At 34.4% G+C, this 19,540-nt stretch overlaps 1 protein-coding gene across 1 annotated transcript; it reads left to right on the top strand.

Moving 5' to 3' along the window:
- Nucleotides 1-13,373: 13,373 nt before the first annotated feature.
- On the top strand, nucleotides 13,374-15,803 carry LOC133698253 (WAT1-related protein At5g07050-like). The gene is made up of 7 exons (XM_062121125.1): nucleotides 13,374-13,684; nucleotides 13,781-13,843; nucleotides 13,968-14,084; nucleotides 14,216-14,465; nucleotides 14,576-14,737; nucleotides 14,851-15,002; nucleotides 15,319-15,803. The coding sequence occupies exons 1-7, from the start codon at nucleotides 13,482-13,484 to the stop codon at nucleotides 15,593-15,595; spliced, it is 1,224 nt and encodes a 407-aa protein (XP_061977109.1). The 5' UTR covers nucleotides 13,374-13,481; the 3' UTR covers nucleotides 15,596-15,803.
- The last annotated feature ends 3,737 nt before the right edge of the window (nucleotides 15,804-19,540 follow it).

Below are 19,540 nucleotides of genomic sequence, written 5' to 3'. Positions count from 1 at the left end.
GGTAGGCAGTGCTTTCTCATGCGAAGCAAAATCATTATTCATGCAAATAAAATGAATGCTTTAAAGACGGTTCTCAATAACCCTTAAATTGAAATTTCAACCTTTTATGACCAACCAGATGTCACCCTGTGTTCTTCACATTTTCGTCGAAAGACGGTTCTCAATAACCCCCAAATTGAAATTTCAACCTTTTGTGACAAACCAAATGTCACTTCATATTTTTCATCAAAACAAAAACCAAAAGTTTTCATCACTTCTGAAAACCTCTCCATAGGAATCACTTGAATTTCTTCAGAATAAGTTTGCTTTGAACAAACATCAAAATGATTTCTGTGTCTGGAATAACTTTGAAATTCCAAAAATTCTGCATGAAAACAACTCTTTGTAAATAGCCAAACCTTCTTTCACATAGCCTCATCCCCAAACCTGATTTGAATACTTGGGGGCATGATCAAACTAGGGGCAATCAAAAACAGCTGGCAGAGTTGGCTCCATGACTCCCTTCCTAGGAAAAATGTCGGGCAAAATTGGCAACCCTTGAGGTAAAGGGGTGGAGGACAAAGAAGTGTGATGGTATTCAGTCCTTCCTAGAGGTCAAAATCACAAGATATGACTCGAGTAAGCAAGAGCGAAAAGAGCCATCGAAGCTTACTATCAGAGACTCAAACTTTTGAGAAAATCAGAACTCCATGAAGAAAGGAGGACACCATGAAGAAAAGGGGACCTACATTTCTCAGGTAAGTATACATGCATATTGATCATGATGCATAACCTTCATCTTGATAGATTAGTGTCTCACAATCACCGCTTTTTGAGTGGGCTTTCGAGCCCTCACTTTTTAGGTAGTGTGTTCGTTAACCCTACCTCCCTTTTTAATGGGCTTTCGAGCCCTCACCTCTTAGGTAGTGTGTCCTCTAACCCTACCTCCTCTTTCGAGTGGGCTTTCGAGCCCTAGTTCCTTTTGAGTGCGCCTTAGAGCCTTCAAACACCTTAGGTAGTGTGTTTTCCAACCCTGCCTCTTTTTAGTGGGCCTTCGAGCCCTCACACCTTAGGTAGTGTGTTTTCCAACCTTACCTCCTTTTTAGTGGGATTTCGAGCCCTCACATCTTAGGTAGAGTGTTTCCCAACCATACCTCCTTTTAGTGCGCCTTAGAGCCCTTACCTCTTAGGTAGTGTGTTTTCCAACCCTGCCTCTTCTTTAATGTGTCTTCGAGCCACCACACCTTAGGTAGCGTGTTTTCTAACCATACCTCCTTTTAGTGCGCCTTAGAGCCCTTACCTCTTAGGTAGTGTGTTTTCCAACCCTGCCTCTTCTTTAGTGTGCCTCCGAGCCACCAACCATCTTAGGTAGTGTGTTTTCCAACCTTACCTCCTTTTAGTGTGCTTTCGAGCCATCACACCTTAGGTAGCGTGTTTTCCAAACCTGCCTCCTTTTTAGTGCCTCTTCGAGCCACCAACCACCTTAGGTAGTATGTTTTCTAACCATACCTCCTTTTGAGTGCGCCTTAGAGCCTTCAAACATCTTAGGTAGTGCGTTTTCCAACTCTACCCCTTTTTTAGTGTGCCTTCAAGCCATTAACCATCTTAGGTAGCGTGTTTTCCAACCATGCCTCTTTTTTGTGTGCCTCCGAGCCACCAACCCTCTTTGGTAGTGTGTTTTCCAACCTTACCTCCTTTTAGTGCGCCTTAGAGCCCTTACATCTTAGGTAGTGTGTTTTCCAACCCTGCCTCTTCTTTAATGTGCCTTCGAGCCATCACACCTTAGGTAGCGTGTTTTCTAACCATACCTCCTTTTGAGTGCGCCTTAGAGCCTTCAACCATCTTAGGTAGTGCGTTTTCCAACTCTACCCCTTTTTAGTGCGCCTTAGAGCCATCAACCACTTTAGGTAGCATGTTTTCCAACCTTACCTCCTTTTTAGTGCGCCTTAGAGCCATTAACCAGCTTAGGTAGTGTGTTTCCCAACCATACCTCCTTTTAGTGTGCCTTAGAGCCCTTACCTCTTAGGTAGTGTGTTTTCCAACCCTGCCTCTTCTTTAGTGTGCCTCCGAGCCATCAACCATCTTAGGTAGTGCGTTATCCAACCCTGCCTCTTTTTAAGAGCTCCTTCGAGTCCTAACCTTTTAGGTAGTGTGTTTTTCTAACCCTCCTTCCTTTCGAGTGCGCTTTCTAACCCTCAAGAGGATTCTTTATTCCTCAACGAGATGAGTCAATCATATCTCATCCTTTTTTCTTCTTTACAACGCTTACTATCTAAAGTCTCTTACAAGACTTTCTACCGTAAGCATTGTAAAGAGGGGGGCAACTGTCATCACCCAATTTTGGGTGATTCCCCAAAATTCTCTTTTTTCCAAAAAAATCAAAAAAAAAAAAAATCAAAAAATCAAAATCAAAAAAATAAAATAAAGGCTGCAAAAATAGGCGAAAATCAAGCTGCAATTTTCGGAAGAATTTCAAGGCCCAATTGTACGCTGTTATGCCCAAAAATAGAAAAATGCAAATTCAAAGGTCAAATTAAATAAGTATTGGACGAATTTGCATAAAAATTAAGCCTAATGACATAATTAAATTTTTAATGGGCCAATTTGATTTAATCATGGGCCAAATTGAATTTTAATTATGTTCAAGAATTAATTCGGGTCCAATTGAAGGAGTTAATTAAGTGCAAGGACTTAATTAAGTGCAAGGACTTAATTATACTTTAAGCGGGTCAAAATTAATTGGAGGGCTTAATTGGTGAAAATTAAGTTTGGGAGCCTAATTTGGACTAAATTGAAAAATCAAAGACCCAATTTAATTTTTACCAAGTAATTGATTAAAATCAGGGGCCAAACACAAAACTTGAGGGACCAATTTTGAAGCCCGAAAAAATACTCTGCCTATAAATAGCAGCCTACAACTCAGAACAAGGGGGGGCATTTTTGACAAAAAAAAAGGGGAGAACAAACCCTAAAAAAAAACCTAACCCTGCAAACCCATTTTTCAAAGGGGAGCCGCCGCCCCCCTCCCTCCTTTGTTTTTGCAGAATTTTTCCCTTCTTCTCTTCCAGCCGGACTCCCTTCCCTGCACAAGCCTCCATTTTTTCTCCTAGACGGCCACGACAGCATCATCTTCTCCCTTTCCTTCTCATCTTTTCTCTCGGCTGCAAACCATTCCCCATTTCTCCATTTTCCTGTCGACCCGCAGCCGTCCACCTCCATTTTTCCTTCCTTCTCCCTCTGAACAGTCTTCCCCGGCGTCTTCAACCTTCAGCACCGAAGCCTTCTCTTCAGCAGCAGCTCCTCCTCACCGAACCGATCTCTCCAGCCTCGCCACCAGGCTCTTCCTTCAACCGACCATCAACAGCAACGGAGTAGAACCCACAGACCGGCCTCCATCGAAGCCAAATCAACCCGCCTCCTCATCCACGACGCCGGGTCCTCCACGACGGATCTGCCACCGAAAAAAGAAGAGGACGATCGATCTGCAGAGGAGGCAGAGAAACGGGACAGATTTGAAAAAAAAGGGAAGAACCCGAGAACAGAAAATGAAGAACAACTAAAACCGATTGCTTTGTGTGTGTTTTTCTTGCTGTTGCAGGTGACGGTGACTCTCACCGCCGGCGGAGGAAGACAGGGAAGAAGAAGACGTTCCCGATCCACTGATTTTTGGTCTCCATCAGCGGCGGCGCGTGAAACCACGCGCCGCCAGTGGCGGTGGCGCGTTGGAACACGCGCCACAGCTGTTCATGCGCTCCAATTCCTGTGCAGAAGGGTTCCCTTGCAATTTTGGAGTTTTTAAGGACCATTTTGTAAATTTGAAATTATTTGATGTAATTTTTATTTATTTTTGAATATTGTAATTTGTATTGTGGATGTAAAAAAAAAAAGAAGAAAAAGAAAAAAGAAGAAAAAGGAAAAAAGAAAAAGAAAAAGGAAAAAATATAATATAATAAAAAATGTGTGTTTGTGTTTGTATTTTTTTTTATCATATTATTGAATTATAAAAAGAAAAACAAAAAAATATAAAATGCATGTTTGTATTTATTTCAGGAATCCTTTCATGATGAGACGGCAAAAGAACAAAGAAGGATTTAATATTTTGATTGGATCACGGTGTAGAAGTACAAACTTGTACGGAAGTTGTATTTCTAAAATCCGATGAAAAGACAAAATTTTTAAAACTTCTTTAACACATCAAAGCCACGAAGCAGCTTACCTCAGGTAGGGTGCGTTAGGGGTGCTAATACCTTCCCTAACCACAATCAGTCCCTTACCCACGAATCTCTGACAAGACCAGTCAACTTGGGTTTCCTAGTAACCCTCAATTAAATACTAGGTGGCGACTCCAAACAAAATCAATTCCAATAACAGAGAGCAAAAAAAATCGCCATCGCCAGGACGGGCCGACGCCGCGCGCGCGGGGTGTTTTCCGACGTGCGACAGTTGATAGTTGATAATTGATAATGAGTATTTAACATAAGTGTTGTTTTAGTTTGTTTGATAATGTCGAGGAAAACCAATATTTTTGTTATGTTTTATAGAGGTTCAATAGAAGTCATGGATGATTGTTCATGGATGTATCAGGACTCTCCCCAAGGATTGCGGATGATGGATTATTGTAACGGTGTCTAGGGTTTTATTAATTTCGCAACATCTATTATGAGGAACTTTACTAATGGCAGAATTAGGTGTCCATGCAAGAAGTGTAAAAATTTAAAGTTTCTGCATCAAGATGTTGTAACGATGCATCTTCTAACCAAAGGGTTCATGGAGGATTACCTGTGTTGGTATGCACACGGAGAACTATTTGTTTCTGATGAGAGCATAAAAGAACAGGTGGTTGGGTCAACTTCTATTGTTAGCAACATGCATGAAGTTGGAAATAAGAACAGTAATCCTTACAGGAATATGGTTATGGATGCAATGAGAATGAGTGCAGGTAATGTCAGGGAATGTCCAACCGTAAAAGAAGAACCTAATGCAGATGCAGCAAGGTTTTTTGATCTGTTGAAAAATTCTGACGAACCATTATAGGATGGCTGTATGAACCACAGTAAATTATCAGCTATAGCACAGGTGTTCACCATCAAGTCAAATCACGGGTTGAGTGAGGCCACTTATGACAAGATTATTGAATGGGTGAGAAGCATTTTACCTGAAGGGAACAGACTGAAAGAGAACTTCTATGCTGCTAAGTCCATGATGAAACCCCTCGGTTTAGGATACCAGAAAATTATATATGCCTTAACTTCTGCATGTTATACTACCTTGAAAATGCTGAGATGACCAAATGCATGACATGCGGGCATTCCCGTTACAAACCCAGAACTGGTAGAGGGAAGACTCTCGTGGCATATAAAAAACTTAGATACTTCCCAATCACACTTAGACTATAGAGGTTATTCATATCACTAAGGACTGCTGAGCACATGACATGGCACCAATCACACCATGCAGTTGATGGAGTGATGGTTCTTTCTTCTGACTGTGAAGCATGGAAACACTTTAATAGTGTGCATCCTTACTTTTTAGCTGAATCAAGAAACATGCATCTTGGGTTGTGTACAGACGGATTCAACCCATTCGAGTCATTTTTTGCTCCTTATTCTTGTTGGCCGGTCATACTGACGGTTTATAACTTGCCACCAGGGATGTGTATGAGGCCGGAGTTCATGTTTTTATCTATGGTCATACCAGGTCTGAGCAGTCCGGGGCGGAATATAGATGTTTGTCTTCGTCCGTTGATTGATGAGTTGACACAGTTGTGGTCCTCTAGAGCTTTGACTTATGACATCTCGAGGAAACAGAATTTTGTTTTAAGAGCGGCTTTGATGTGGACTATCAATGATTTTCCAGCTTATAGAATGGTTTCTGGTTGGAGCACGCATGGAAAGCTAGCATGTCCATACTGTATGGAGAACAACAAGGCATTCATGCTAACAAACGGGGGTAAAGCTTCTTTTTTTTACTGTCACCGTCATTTGTTGCCACCGAATCACAGGTATAGAAAAACAAAAATGATTTCTTTGTTGGCAGAGTTGAAAAGGATGTTGCACCCCCGCGTCTTTCCAGTGAAGAATTGTTTGATGTTGTGTCAGAGTACGGTGACATTGTGTTTGGTCTCTAATCAGGTAAGCAGAAGTTTTCTCGTTTTGGTTTAACCCATAATTAGGTAAAGCGAAGTATCTTTTGAGAGCTTCCTTATTGGAAGACCAATCTTCTCCGCCATAACCTTAACGTCATGCACATTGAAAAGAACGTGTTTGAGAATATTTTCAACACCGTCATAGATGTGAAGGGGAAGACAAAGGACAACATCAAGTCTAGATTGGATGTAGCACTATTCTGTAACCGTAAAAATATGTAGTTGGTTTATGATGGGTCACGGGTCGTAAAAATATAGGGTGAAAGGTAGCTTTGACCAAAAGGTTAGGAAAAATAAGGACATTTATAGTTATTGATTATTAATTTTATGTGATATTTGATCAAAAGTTAATGATTGCAATCGAAGTTTTGTAATGCAAGTTCATATTAATACTACTTGGTTAAAGAGTAATATAAAATTAATACTAATATCTCATTTAAAAGTTTAAAATTTTGAATTAAAATGATTATTTGATAAAGTATTAAAACTTATTGATTAAGTGATCACAAGTTTAAATTTTACTTTCTTTGTTCTAATTAATAAAAATTAAGCATAATGTAGTATATGCATATGCAAATTTTAAGTTCAAAGATCTTTTTAATTAAGTGGTGTGTTAAAGAGTAATATAAAATCATTCTTGTAACTCACTTAATAGTTTAACTTTTTGAGTTAAGATGAATGTTCTTTGATAAAGTATCAAAATTTTATCAACTAAGTGATCACTAGTTCAAGTCTGACCACTTTTATTTTTTTTTAATAAAGATTTAGTATAAAGTAGTGTGAGTTTATACAAGTTTAAAGTTTAAATAGTTTTCACTTGAGAAAATATGCTAGAGAATAACATAAAACTTTTTTGATATATTACATAGTAACATAAAATTATTCTTAAAACCCTACCTAACTCCTTAAGTTTTTTACGGCTTAGGTTTTTAGAGGTGAAAATAATTCTACAGTAATCATCTTGATTACATTTTTATGGGTAGATAAAATAGACTTAACAATCTGAAATATCTCCGAGGGGAGAGAGATGGAGGATGAGAAAACGGGAAAAAATATTGAAGTTAATTAGAAGTACTTAAACAGAGGAAAAGAAAGACGGGGAAAGAACAAGAATACCTTTTCTCTTCCACAACTGTCTCAGAAGTCCCAACACATATGCCTAGTGGGGGATGTCAAAACTCCCACTACTCCCTGCATCTGCACTTGCACTTGCACTCGCACTCGCACTCAAGTCCTGTCATGAAAAATTTTCTACAGTGGAGCATGAGGACCACAAGCTGGCTCCTCGCCCCTTAGCAAGGTCACGCAGCCAAGAGCTATTTATTCTCTTAATAACTACAATTGTCCAAAACAAAGTTCCAACCCTAATTTTTCCTTCTAATTAATGATCCCAGCTTGGTATAAAACGACCAGACGCGTGCACCATGTTTTGCTTTTCTCCATTCATATTGTGGTAGTGAGCTTTTCACTATTAAATTAATTCCTAAGGAACATACCTTTGTCGATCGACAAGAGAATTTTTATTTTGAAAATTTTAAGCAAGAATTATACCAATGCATGGAAAATGTGTATAAAGCTTGTATAGTTATTAAACTAGAGGGTTAACTTGTTATGGGTTGGATAGATTAACTTAAGTTAATAAAAAAATATAATTTTATAAAAATTAAAATGACATGGTTTTTTTAAAAAAAATTAACACACAACCGATTTTTAAACGGGTAGACTGGGATATTTTTTTATTCATTTATTTTTTTTACATTTAGCCAGATAAGAGGTAAATCTGCTGAGTTTCGAGTCAGCTCACAAATGTTGCTGTATACACGGTATATATTGCTATGATTAGATGAATCATACGTAAGAGCACACTACGCCCCTTGAAGATCTCATAATTGAATTCCCATTCCATTTGTTGTGGGATTGGACTGTCCTGCATGCTTTGGCTAAGGTGAGGAATCGTTTTCGATGATTAGACGCCCATTGTGATTTTGGTGCTCCACTTTTTTTTTTTTTTTGGCAGACCAAGTTGAGATGTGGGGAGCTTCTCCTTTTTGCACCAAAGGCGTTTTCGTCAGCATATATATATATATATGGATCGATACCATTTTTAGGGCTTTTTGTTGACACAGAAAAGTTTCTTTTTTTAAAATAAATTATCAAGTGGTTCAGATCATGGATATATTTCTTCTTCCAAGATGTATAATAGAAAATAAAGATCTACCAAGTACTGATAATTGTGTGTGTGTGGGGATTACTTCTCTTCTCTTCACTCTCAAAGAAAAAGCCTTAAAAAAAACAAGGAGGCTAGTTTTATGTTTTGATTCAATCACCTACACTCATTTTTACTGGGAAAGTAATCATATAACAGATCACCTCGTTAAACAAGAAGTGCACAGAATATTTAATTTTATTACTTGGCTATGACCCCCTAGATAATCTGTTAATACTATGTTTAGCCTCTGCAGCTTATGATATTTTGGGGCAATGTTTTGGTTGCTATGCAGAGAATAGATAGTGGAAAGATTTTATCTGATCTGAAGATTATGTTTTTATATTTAGCTAGTTAGTTCAGCAAATTTCTATTCTATGTAATGTAATTGGATAACACAATTATATCTTATTAATCCTATCAACTTCTTAAAAAGAAAAAAATCCTAAAAAAAACCTTCTCCTTCTACTCTCTTATGTTTGGATCCTTTTTAATTTTATATTCGACCCCTAATTAATTCCTAGTCGTGAATATTGACTTAAAAGTAGATACATTGATTGAGTGTATACATGCGGTGGCCTACATGCTTAAACTAATATCTCAAAAGATCGATCCTACTAGCATTTATAGATAATACAGATACTAAGATATCCCGTAAATTAAATTATAATTGCAATTACAAAAATACTAAAAAAACAATGATGTTAGCAGTCCATGGTAACGCAATTTTTATTTTCAATTTTATTCTTAAATTTTTTTTATGACCCAATTAATAATCAATTTCTAAGAATTTGGTAAAAAAAGAAAACTTCTAATAAAAAAAGCCAAAATATAAAACATGGAGAAACCATGTGGTTAATCTTAAATTCATGTGAAAAAGTAATTTTAAGTCCACATGATTTCTTTTTTCTTCATTTGCAGTCTTTGTAGTTTTTGAAATTTTAATTTTGATTCAAAAATTTATTTTATTTATTTTTCAATCTCTCAGTATAAGAAAAGAGAAAGAGAATCACTAAATTATAGTGAAAAGAAAAACAAATCATCAATTAGCCATATTCTAATAATAAAAAGGCCAATCTTGGAGTTAACGGAGTCCAATCAATAAGGGGTCTCATTGAGGTATCTTTTAACTTTAATATTGATTGGAAAAGTAGATAAGGTTTGGGAGAAAGATTTTTCACTAGTTTGATTTTGTATTTTTTGGGGTTTTTTGAGTTGATAAGTTGTTTATATATATATATATATATTCCAATAATATTTATTAGGTGTTTTTAGATTAAAATAGGTTGAGAAATAGATTTTTAGATATTATATATATATATATATTAATTAATTAATTAGAAAATAAAGGCATTATATAAAGCAAAAAAATTTATTTAACAAACAACTATAAATGCCAAATGAATTATTATACATAAAGTTAAAAATCATCAGTGTTTTACTATAGATTGTAAACAATGTAATCCATAATAAAATAATTATTTTGCCCTTTAAAAAGCCAAATAAATGAACACACATTGAGAGGTAAAATTGTATTTTCAATATTACATAATGTAATTACGCCTATGTTCTTGAAAAAAATAACAACACAGCTAATGTTTAAGGAGTAATTTTGAATTTTCATATTTTTTATATAATTTAATTACCGCATAGCATCTGGGGTCGACTTTTTTTTGCCTAAGGTCAAAGGATGTTTTTGGTTTTTTAGCCTTGATTTTCTTGCAATTATCTCGTAGGATTAAGGGTATTCTGGTCTTTCTATAATTCAATAAAAGATATTTGACACATGCGGCACTTTCTAGTAATCGTTGGTAGCTTTTCAAGGTGGTGTTCGAAGCAGCGCACCACCCTCTACACGGTGGGTCAGCGCATGTCGGCATCCCATGATATAGAGGAGCTCTAACGAAAATTTTTCTCTCCCCGCCATCTCTAAAGGTGTGTTGGCCTTATAAAAGTACAAAGTGATCCTCAATTTTTAACTTTGATCTTATTTTTTTTTAATTTTTGTACTTCATAATTTAATATTTGACTATTGGGCTTTAAACTTCTTTTTTTTCCCTTTCCTATATCTGGAGTTATTTCGGATTGCGGGTTAGTTAAGTTAACCCAAGTTCACTCAATTTACCATGGCATAACTCAGACAACAAATCTAAGCATATGCTAAAACTAGAACAATTTTATGTATTTTTTTCAACAAAAAGGGAACTATATATATACTAAGTCCAAAAACTCTGGAGTACCTTTATTTTGACCATTTAAATACAAAAAATCCTCTCTAGGCTGCTTCCTTCTACATGCAAAATCTCCACTATATATATATTGAGCTAGATTAAGAAGTGCCACCAAGGAATTATGAAAAGGGGGTTAACCTGGCAAAGCATTAATATTCTATTCAGAAATTTAGGGGGAGGGGAAATTAAGAAAACATTTTTCTTTGTTGAATCGAATTAGGACAAACATTGCTGATACGAATTCAACAGTACAAAACAAGTTGTAGGCGTCAGAATATATGCTTTCGTTACACAGTCGACGAGGGGATATTGAAGAAAAAAAATTGCAAATTGGCTCTCCATTTCTCTTCCATCTACTGATCATATCATGTGAGATTCATGGGAATATATGGTGTCTTCAAAAAAGTAACTAGGAGGAGGGATCCCCAGTAATACCAGGCTCACAGTGTTGCACGCAGATGTTCTCCTACTTTATTTTATCAGCCAAAATATTGTATTGATTAGTCTTGATCACAGCTATGAAATCTGGCTAGCCTCAGCAGGTCTCGCCACTGATATGTTGATCAAGCTCTGGATCTGGACGGGATTGGAATTTTTTGGATTGAGATTGTGATTAATCTAGTCAAACCTTGACAAGGTCTAGTTATTTTTTTTAAAATTTTTATTTAAAATAACACCGTTCCACTTACTTACTTATAGATCGAACCGCTAAATCCATAATCCAGGTTTTCAGCTGATGAGGCTTGGTACAAAGTAGAGAAGTATAATCAGGTAATTCCATAAATATTGTATTAAATCGTAATTGCTGAAATATTCCTTCAATACTATAAGATGTAATGTTTACATGTAAATATTGCTTTCATGTGAACTAGCTGCTGTATGGTATTAGGGTTATCTCTGTATAAAAACTTCAATGGAATTCTGACCGCTTTGAGAATCAATTTCTGTTCTAGCTAGGCAGTGGTATTTTACTGACTTATATTCGATTCATTGAAGCCACTTCAATGCATTTAAATTATAGTTATTAAATCCCACTCAGGTGGAAATCTAATATAAGTTGGATTTTTTATAATCACTTAGAGATTGGATCGGTTAATAATTTATTTATTAATTAATTTTGATCTAAAATGATATTTTTTTAGTTTTTTTAACTAAAAAATAATAATAAGTTTGTATTCGCTCCATCAATTATGGTTTTATTTGTTAAATTCGTAACTCGAATCTTGCATCAAATTATAAATTTGGATATTGTTCTTATAACTATGATTTAAAAATAAAAAAACATATCAAGTTAGGCAAAGAATATTTTAATTCAAGACTCGTCGTCACCCATAAGATGCATGAATACCTAGACTCCCATGTTGATCACCATGAATCTTACATTTATTAACTACTTCTTGATTTGCCATGAAAAATGAATGTCGCATGATGTACTTTGGGAGGTCCATTGATCCAACGGTCTTGATTTGATATTCACTGCCCATGACATTGCCTCGGGAAAATTTACATGGGTGTCAAGGTAGCCCACCCCCACTTTCCCTTTATATATATATATATATATATATATATATATATATATATATATATATATATTTCTTCTTTTCTAACAATCTATCAAAAAAGAAAAATTGCCCTCCAATTATAAGGCAATGTGGCCTTACATCACCAACCATTTAGGAAGGTGACTCAGATACTCACTACTCCCTGCTGCCACGCGTACCCCACCTTAGCCCTTTCCCACTCGGTGCCAAAAACATCAAGTATTTTAACAAAAATTAATGGATAATTATGATTTTCTTGCTGTGTTTGTTTCTAAAAACTATTTTTTAAATTTATTTATATTTATTTGTTATTAGAAAAGTTGATCAATAAAAAATATTTTTCAGTCAAAAAAAAATTTGTTTAGTTTTTTAAAAAATATTTTTCTTTTATTTTGGGTGGAAAACACTTTTTGAAAGTTGTGAAAAATTTAAAAATATCTTATTATTTGCTGATTATATCAAATTTGGTCCTCAAAATTTTGATTGCTATATATATTTTGTTTTGAATATTTATTTTTCAATTTCATCCCTTAGAATTTAATTTTTATATTAATTTTGGTCATTATTTTTATAATTATTATTTGCTTTTTCCTTATCATTTTTTAATTGAAATTTTTAATCTATTAAATTTGGTCCTCATTCTTTTGTTTGTTACTTATTTTATTTAAAATAATTTATGAAATGTTAATTATTATTTTTTTAATTTCTTCATCTTTTAATTTTTTTATTTTTTAGATTTGATCTCTATTATTTTGATTATTATTTATTTTATTTGAGATAATTTATAAAATTATTTTTTTTCAATTTCATTCTCATTCAACTTTTTAATTTGTAAGATTTTTTCCTCATTATTTTAATAAACTTGAAAAAAAAATATTAATAAGTTTTTTTCCAACTCATTTTCCATGACATAACCAAACACTAGAAAATATTTTCTAACTTATTTTTCATTGCACTACCAAACATCGAAAAATAATTTATTTTTCTGAAATTTACTTTCTAAAAGAAAATTATTTTCCAGCAAATAAACGGGTTCGAATTCAAAAAATAATTTAGATTGAGTAAATGAAAAAATCTAGTTTTTTTTTACTAATAGTTTTAGAGGTTTAAAACATCTTAGTTAATTCAAGTTAATTGGGATATTAAATGAAATTTATTTTAGAATTATTTTTATTTTATTACTTTTCAAATTAAATGCACTATTTTCACATCCATGCTCTTGCAAAAGAGAAAGTTCCCTCCACTCTATTATAAATACGTGACTTGCTAGCTAGTTTTTTCCTAGGAAGAAACACAACCTTCCCGAGTTGTATCCTTCCTCGATCTCTTCCAGCTTCCTTTCTACTATAGCTAAAAAATCCCATCTGTATCTAAGGAAAATGAAGAACCTAGGGTGTTGCAGCAAGTTCCTTGAGAGTTCAAAACCCTACTTTGCCATGATCTCTTTACAGTTTGGTTATGCCGGCATGAATATTATAACAAAAGTGTCACTTAACCGTGGTATGAGCCACTATGTCCTCGTGGTTTATCGCCATGCCATTGCCACTGCAGTCATAGCTCCATTTGCTCTGATTTTTGAGAGGTTTAAATCAAGACTCATACATGGTTTTTGTTTAGTATTTGAGCATAACTTTCGAGTTTCTTCTTTTATCCTTACGAAATATCTGTTGCATTTCAGGAAAATGCAACCGAGGATCACCTTCCCTGTTTTCATGCAGATATTTGTCCTTGCCCTTCTTGGGTTAGTCCTTGCTAAACATTTCTTGTTCAATATTAATCATGGCATGGTTTACAAATGTGTCACTAGCTATGCTATATGCTTTATTGTCTTGGTGCTGAAATCAAGTTTTATTTTCATTTGATAGACCTGTGATAGACCAGAACTTCTACTATGCTGGGCTGAAGTTCACTTCCCCAACTTTCTCCTGTGCAATGAGCAACATGCTTCCTGCTATGACATTTGTCATGGCTGTCATATTCCAGTAAGCATATCAAACCAACATGCTTCCTGCTATGACTTTAATTATTAGGATTCTTGTTCGGCTGTACTGTTAAATTCATGTTAGGATTCTCTCTAATTAAGGAGATTCTGGATTTGTTATTGTGTACATAGGATGGAGAAACTGGACATAAAGAAAGTGAGGTGCCAAGCAAAGCTGGTGGGAACTGCAGTGACAGTTGCTGGGGCAATGTTGATGACCTTATACAAGGGTCCTGTTGTAGAGATGCTGTGGTCTAAGCATATCCATCCACGTAAATCCTTTGTGACTGATACCACAGGAACAACTGACAAAGACTGGTTTAAGGGCTCCATTTTTCTTATCATTGCAACTCTTGCCTGGTCTTCCTTGTTTGTTTTGCAAGTAAGTGATGATGCAAGAACTGAAAAGAAGATCCGCAAGGGTCCTATGATTTTTTCTTCTTTTTCCTTACAAATTCATGAAAGTAATTAATCTATATGATCACCTGATAGACCAAAGCATTGAAGACATACAAGAACCACCAGCTTTCTCTCACATCACTTATGTGCTTCATTGGAACCCTGCAAGCTATTGCCGTGACATTTGTGATGGAGCACAAGCCCTCTGTTTGGGCAATTGGCTGGGACATGAACCTCCTTGCTGCTGCCTATGCTGTAATCCTCTCTCTCTCTCTCTCTCTACACGCACACACACACACTTTTTGTCTTTGAGATTTGTTTAGGAAATATTGACGAGGTTATGCGCTTACTTCTTTTCCAATGTTTAGGGGATTGTGACATCGAGCATCTCATACTATGTCCAAGGAATAGTGATAAAGAAGAAAGGTCCAGTTTTTGCTACTGCCTTTAGCCCCTTGATGATGATCATTGTAGCCATCATGGGCTCCTTCATCTTGGCAGAAAAGATATTCCTTGGAGGGTAATTTTCCTCCTTTCACTTAATATTTTTTTTAATTATTATTATTATCATGCATGCATGCATCTACATACCCTTTATTCCTTAGTAGTATCCAAACTGGCATAGCATCTTCATTTATCTAGCTAGGGAAGCATATTGTTGTGATCACTTTTTACTCATAAGTCTCGATGGAATCTCTCATGAAGTACAAAATTCTTTATTTTATTAATACCAATTTAGTATTAATTATACTACATGATTACCATCATTGAATTCTTAGATTATTTAAATGGTTTAATTCCCTAATTAATTTACATACAACTTTGGCATGGTGCAGTATTGTTGGTTCAGTCTTGATAGTCATAGGCCTGTACTCAGTCCTGTGGGGGAAGCACAAGGAGAAAATGGAGATCGACCCTGAGGAGATACCAGAACCAGTAAAGGGTGTTCAAGGAAATGGCAATTCAATGCTAGTGGTAGAAGATATTGAAGCAAATGAAGTTAAGTTGCAAAAAGCAGAACCCGCCATCAGCAATTTCTCTGCAACGGCCATGAGCATGCCCATGGCCCTACCAGGCCTTCCAATCAAAGAGAACCAGGAGCCAAGAGCCTGATGATGATGTGATAAATGGCCGGGGGTTGGCATTATTTTTTTGTCCTTTTTGAATCCCCCATTTTTGTTATGATCTTTTTTAAAGTGATATAAATATGGGGTTTTGTTGTGTTTCTTCTTCTTCTTTTTACTTTGTTTTTATAACATATTGTACGATAATTAATGTTAGTATTTATCATGATCATATAAATATGATATGAGTAAGATAAGTCTACAGCGTAATTTAGATTACTGACTGTCTCGCGATAATAATAAAAAAAAAACATTTATATCCACCGTTTCTCGAATCATATATGCACTTTTTCATGAATCACAAACTAAATCTCTTTTACAAAGATCTTGTCACTGTGTCTCACTGATGATCATAAATTTCTGATACTGGTATGATTTAAACGTGGCAGAGTTGCAGACATCTGATGTAGATTCCACTACTTAAAGAACGAATACCAGTGGTCGACTTATTTTTATACGTATTAATTCATGGAGGGCTAGCTAGTTGATCGATCAGTCCTTGGCTGGCTATATATATATATATATATATATATGTCCTCAGAATCTTAATTGCAGCCATATATGTTCTTGCATCTGATTCCACATGAAAGAAAGCATAGGATCTCATGTCTTGATGATGCCATGGTGAGATACAATTTGGACACCGTTAAAAAGTATAATTAAAGATCTTAATTTGATCTATGCAGTATTGCTTTAGTTAGTTTCTTCTCGATCTTAAATTTCTCCAATTTCCTAGCATTAGAGTACAAAGATATTGTGGTTGCTGACAAGAAAATCACTACCACAGATTCCATTCTATGGAAATGGAAACGAGGGCTCTTGATCAAAATGTTATGTTAGATAAACTTTGGCTAGCTAGTGGAGTCTGCCTGGGACCTATGTATCGCTATTTATTGGTGTTTGCCTCCCCCCACTGGGCATCATAAGTCTCGATCTGTTTTGGTACTGTAGCATAGTTTAAAAATATTTTTTAATTAAAAATATATCAAAACAATATTTATTTAGTATTTTTATTTTTAATATCAACACATCAATGTATCAAGATTATCCACAAACACCTCGAAAGGCATAAATTTAATATCTTTTTCAAGTGAAGAGTAATTTGAAACGCATCTTAAGAAATAGATTGTAAAGCAAAAACATTTGTGTTGCTCGAAGTGTTTTTATTTTTATTTTTATTTTTTTATAATCGAATTAATGTGTGTTTAATATTGTGGTATAGGGTGTTTTTTGCTTGAAAATACATTAAAATAATAATAATTATTTTTATATTATTTTTATTACACGTCAATTTCATCAGAAAACACTAAAAATATATTATTTTGATTTTTTTAAAAAAATAAAACACATTTTTAATATGCACTCAAAAACAAAAATTACTGGAATACTAAAAATAAAAACAATTTTTCTAGAGAAAGTCTTCAAAAATCAAGGTCATTTATTCATGTATGAACTTTCTTGAGTGTGCTGCAGGAGGAATTAATTGCAAGGCACACACATTTTATTTTTATTTTTTTTACCTAGATAGAACTCTAGAATCATAATCAATCAGATATTAAGAGGATTAAATCTAGTACTTAGCCGTAGGATAGAGAAGTAATTATATTACCTACGTTACGTTATAAATTAAATTGATAATCACTAATGTAAAATTAGGCTTCTTAATTAAGAGAGTATTTGTTTTTTTAGCTCAAACTCTCTATAAGACAATTTTACCTTGTGATTTCCTTACAAGTGCAAAGAGTAATTTAGTGGACCAACAATTTTACTTTGGAAATCCTTCCCTTCTTTTGATTTATCTCCTTCTGGGTTTATCTTTAAATTTGTTTTACAATTTTTTGGCCAAAAAATTGTAAAAAATTTAGATATAATTAAAAAAATATTAATCAAAGAATCAATAAAAAAAATAAAAGTTATAATTAATAAACTAAAATTGAGAATCATTAAATAATTCGAGAACTGATTTGACGTTTGCTATAAAAACTAAAGAATCGAAACCCATCAAAACCTTCTTTGAATCTCAGGAGCCCTAGCTTTCAATTCAGTTTTCTCACCATATATGTGAGCTTGACAATCGCCTTTAAATATTCTTGGATACACACACACACACACTATTTTAACTGAGGTTTGATTTCGAAAGAGATGATATACGGATGCCATGATCAAGCTAGCTAGGCATCAATGAATAATATATATTTTTTAGGAAAAAATTCTTCCATTAAAACCTTAATCTAGAAGCTTAAGACCTTAATTATAAATTATATTTTGTTAATAGAATGTTCTCATGCAACGAACTTTTCCTGAGCAAGAAGCATTATAAGTCTACCAGCGCCAAGTTGTTGAGAATAAGTCCTACAATTTTTCACTTTTTTTTCCAATTAAGCACTAATTTAATTTATAATCCCTACCAATGATCAAATTTATAATAATTAATTTAGCCTCAAAAAACTGAATATGTACTGATAATATTATAGTTTACTTAACATTTCTTTCATAGAAAAATTGTCAGTTTCTGGATTTTTGAAGTGTTCTGGATTCTCTTCTTGCATACCAAGGTGATTAATTGGATCATGAAATGTATAAATATTGGTATATTTCACGTAGAAGAGGCATGTACACAAGAAGATAGGTTTTAGCCCTACCTAAAACACATGTATCACACGTACGTAGTACTGATTAAGGAATGAGACAGATTCTTGCTAATCAAAACAAGAAAAAATTAAGAAATATCAAAGTATTCATTCAATATTCCATATTCCATAAACGTAATGTCATAAAATGGCTGGACGTTGTATCACAGATTCTTGCCGCATAATACTAAGCAAGTCAACTTGTGATTTTATTCTTGCTATGCATGAAGCTTGCTAGCTAGCTAGCTGAATATTTAGAAATGGGTCACTGCATATATTTCATTCTCCAATGGAGGATTTCCGAGCTTGATTCGAGAGAAACCCAAGTCTCTGATGAGAGATCTCGATCCTCCCCAGCCATAGTCCTTTCCAATTATCAAAAACAAAAGGGAGAATCCCAAACTTTCTTTCGTGATGGCCAAGTAGGAAACACCATGACATATTGTGTAGTGGAAGTCATTTTCATCAAATAGATGGATAAACCCACTTGAAATAATGTAATCTACACCAGAAATCACTTCAGTCGAGTGTCCATCATCATGTGATGACAACGATTCTCCACATAATTCTACGTATCCTTTTTACTGTTTCTTAACTATTTGTAGGCCACCCATTTAGGGAGATAATCAACTTAATTTTTTTTTATTAAATACTCGTATTTATTTAGATGTGTAATAGAAGTTGTGTTTTAAAGTTTTTTTGTTCGGAAATACATTAAAATAATATTTTAAAAAAAATTGTTTTCAATATCAATATGTCAAAATAATCTAAAACCATTTTAAAAACTAATTTTAAACAAAAACAAATAAATTATTGCTTGCTTGTAAAAACACTTGAAGATGATTTTTAATGTAAAGAAATGTTTCTTGGGTTGGCTAGCATCTAATTAAAACTTGGTGTCTTCCTTCATTTTTCCACTACAACATTTTCACCTATTCATAACTATCAATTAAGGAATCTCTTTGTTCTTATAAAATAACAAGATCTGATCACAAAGTGAATTTCCCTCGAATTTATTGGCCATATTCTATGCATAATAATGGAGAGGAGGAAGAAAGCTAATCTAAAAGGAATCCAGTTTTGATAATGCTGCAAGTTCTACTTCCACGATCCATGTAGCAAATGATGTCACAGTACAGTACATGAGGGAACTTGTACCTGCTAGCTCGTGCTGTCAATTCTATGGAAGAACTCTTAGCCTAGTTAAGATTCCACTGTAACAATCCTTTATTCATCATTCTTCTTTGACAAAAGACAAGGCCAAGCATGCTGGTTCCATACACATTACAATATTAACTAAGAGT

Source organism: Populus nigra, chromosome 1 (assembly GCF_951802175.1).
Source record: "Populus nigra chromosome 1, ddPopNigr1.1, whole genome shotgun sequence".
In the NCBI taxonomy this organism is placed as follows: domain Eukaryota; kingdom Viridiplantae; phylum Streptophyta; class Magnoliopsida; order Malpighiales; family Salicaceae; genus Populus; species Populus nigra.
The sequence above is the reverse complement of the archived record's forward strand: the minus strand, read 5'-3'. Positions and strand labels throughout refer to the sequence as shown.

Coding starts and splice junctions, on each gene's coding strand:
- LOC133698253 (XM_062121125.1), top strand. CDS start 13,482: ATGAAGAACCTAGGGTGTTGCAGCAAGTTCCTTGAGAGTTCAAAACCC. Junction 13,844..13,967: donor TTTGTCCTTGCCCTTCTTGG/GTTAGTCCTTGC, acceptor TTCATTTGATAG/ACCTGTGATAGACCAGAACT. Junction 14,738..14,850: donor TCCTTGCTGCTGCCTATGCT/GTAATCCTCTCT, acceptor TCCAATGTTTAG/GGGATTGTGACATCGAGCAT.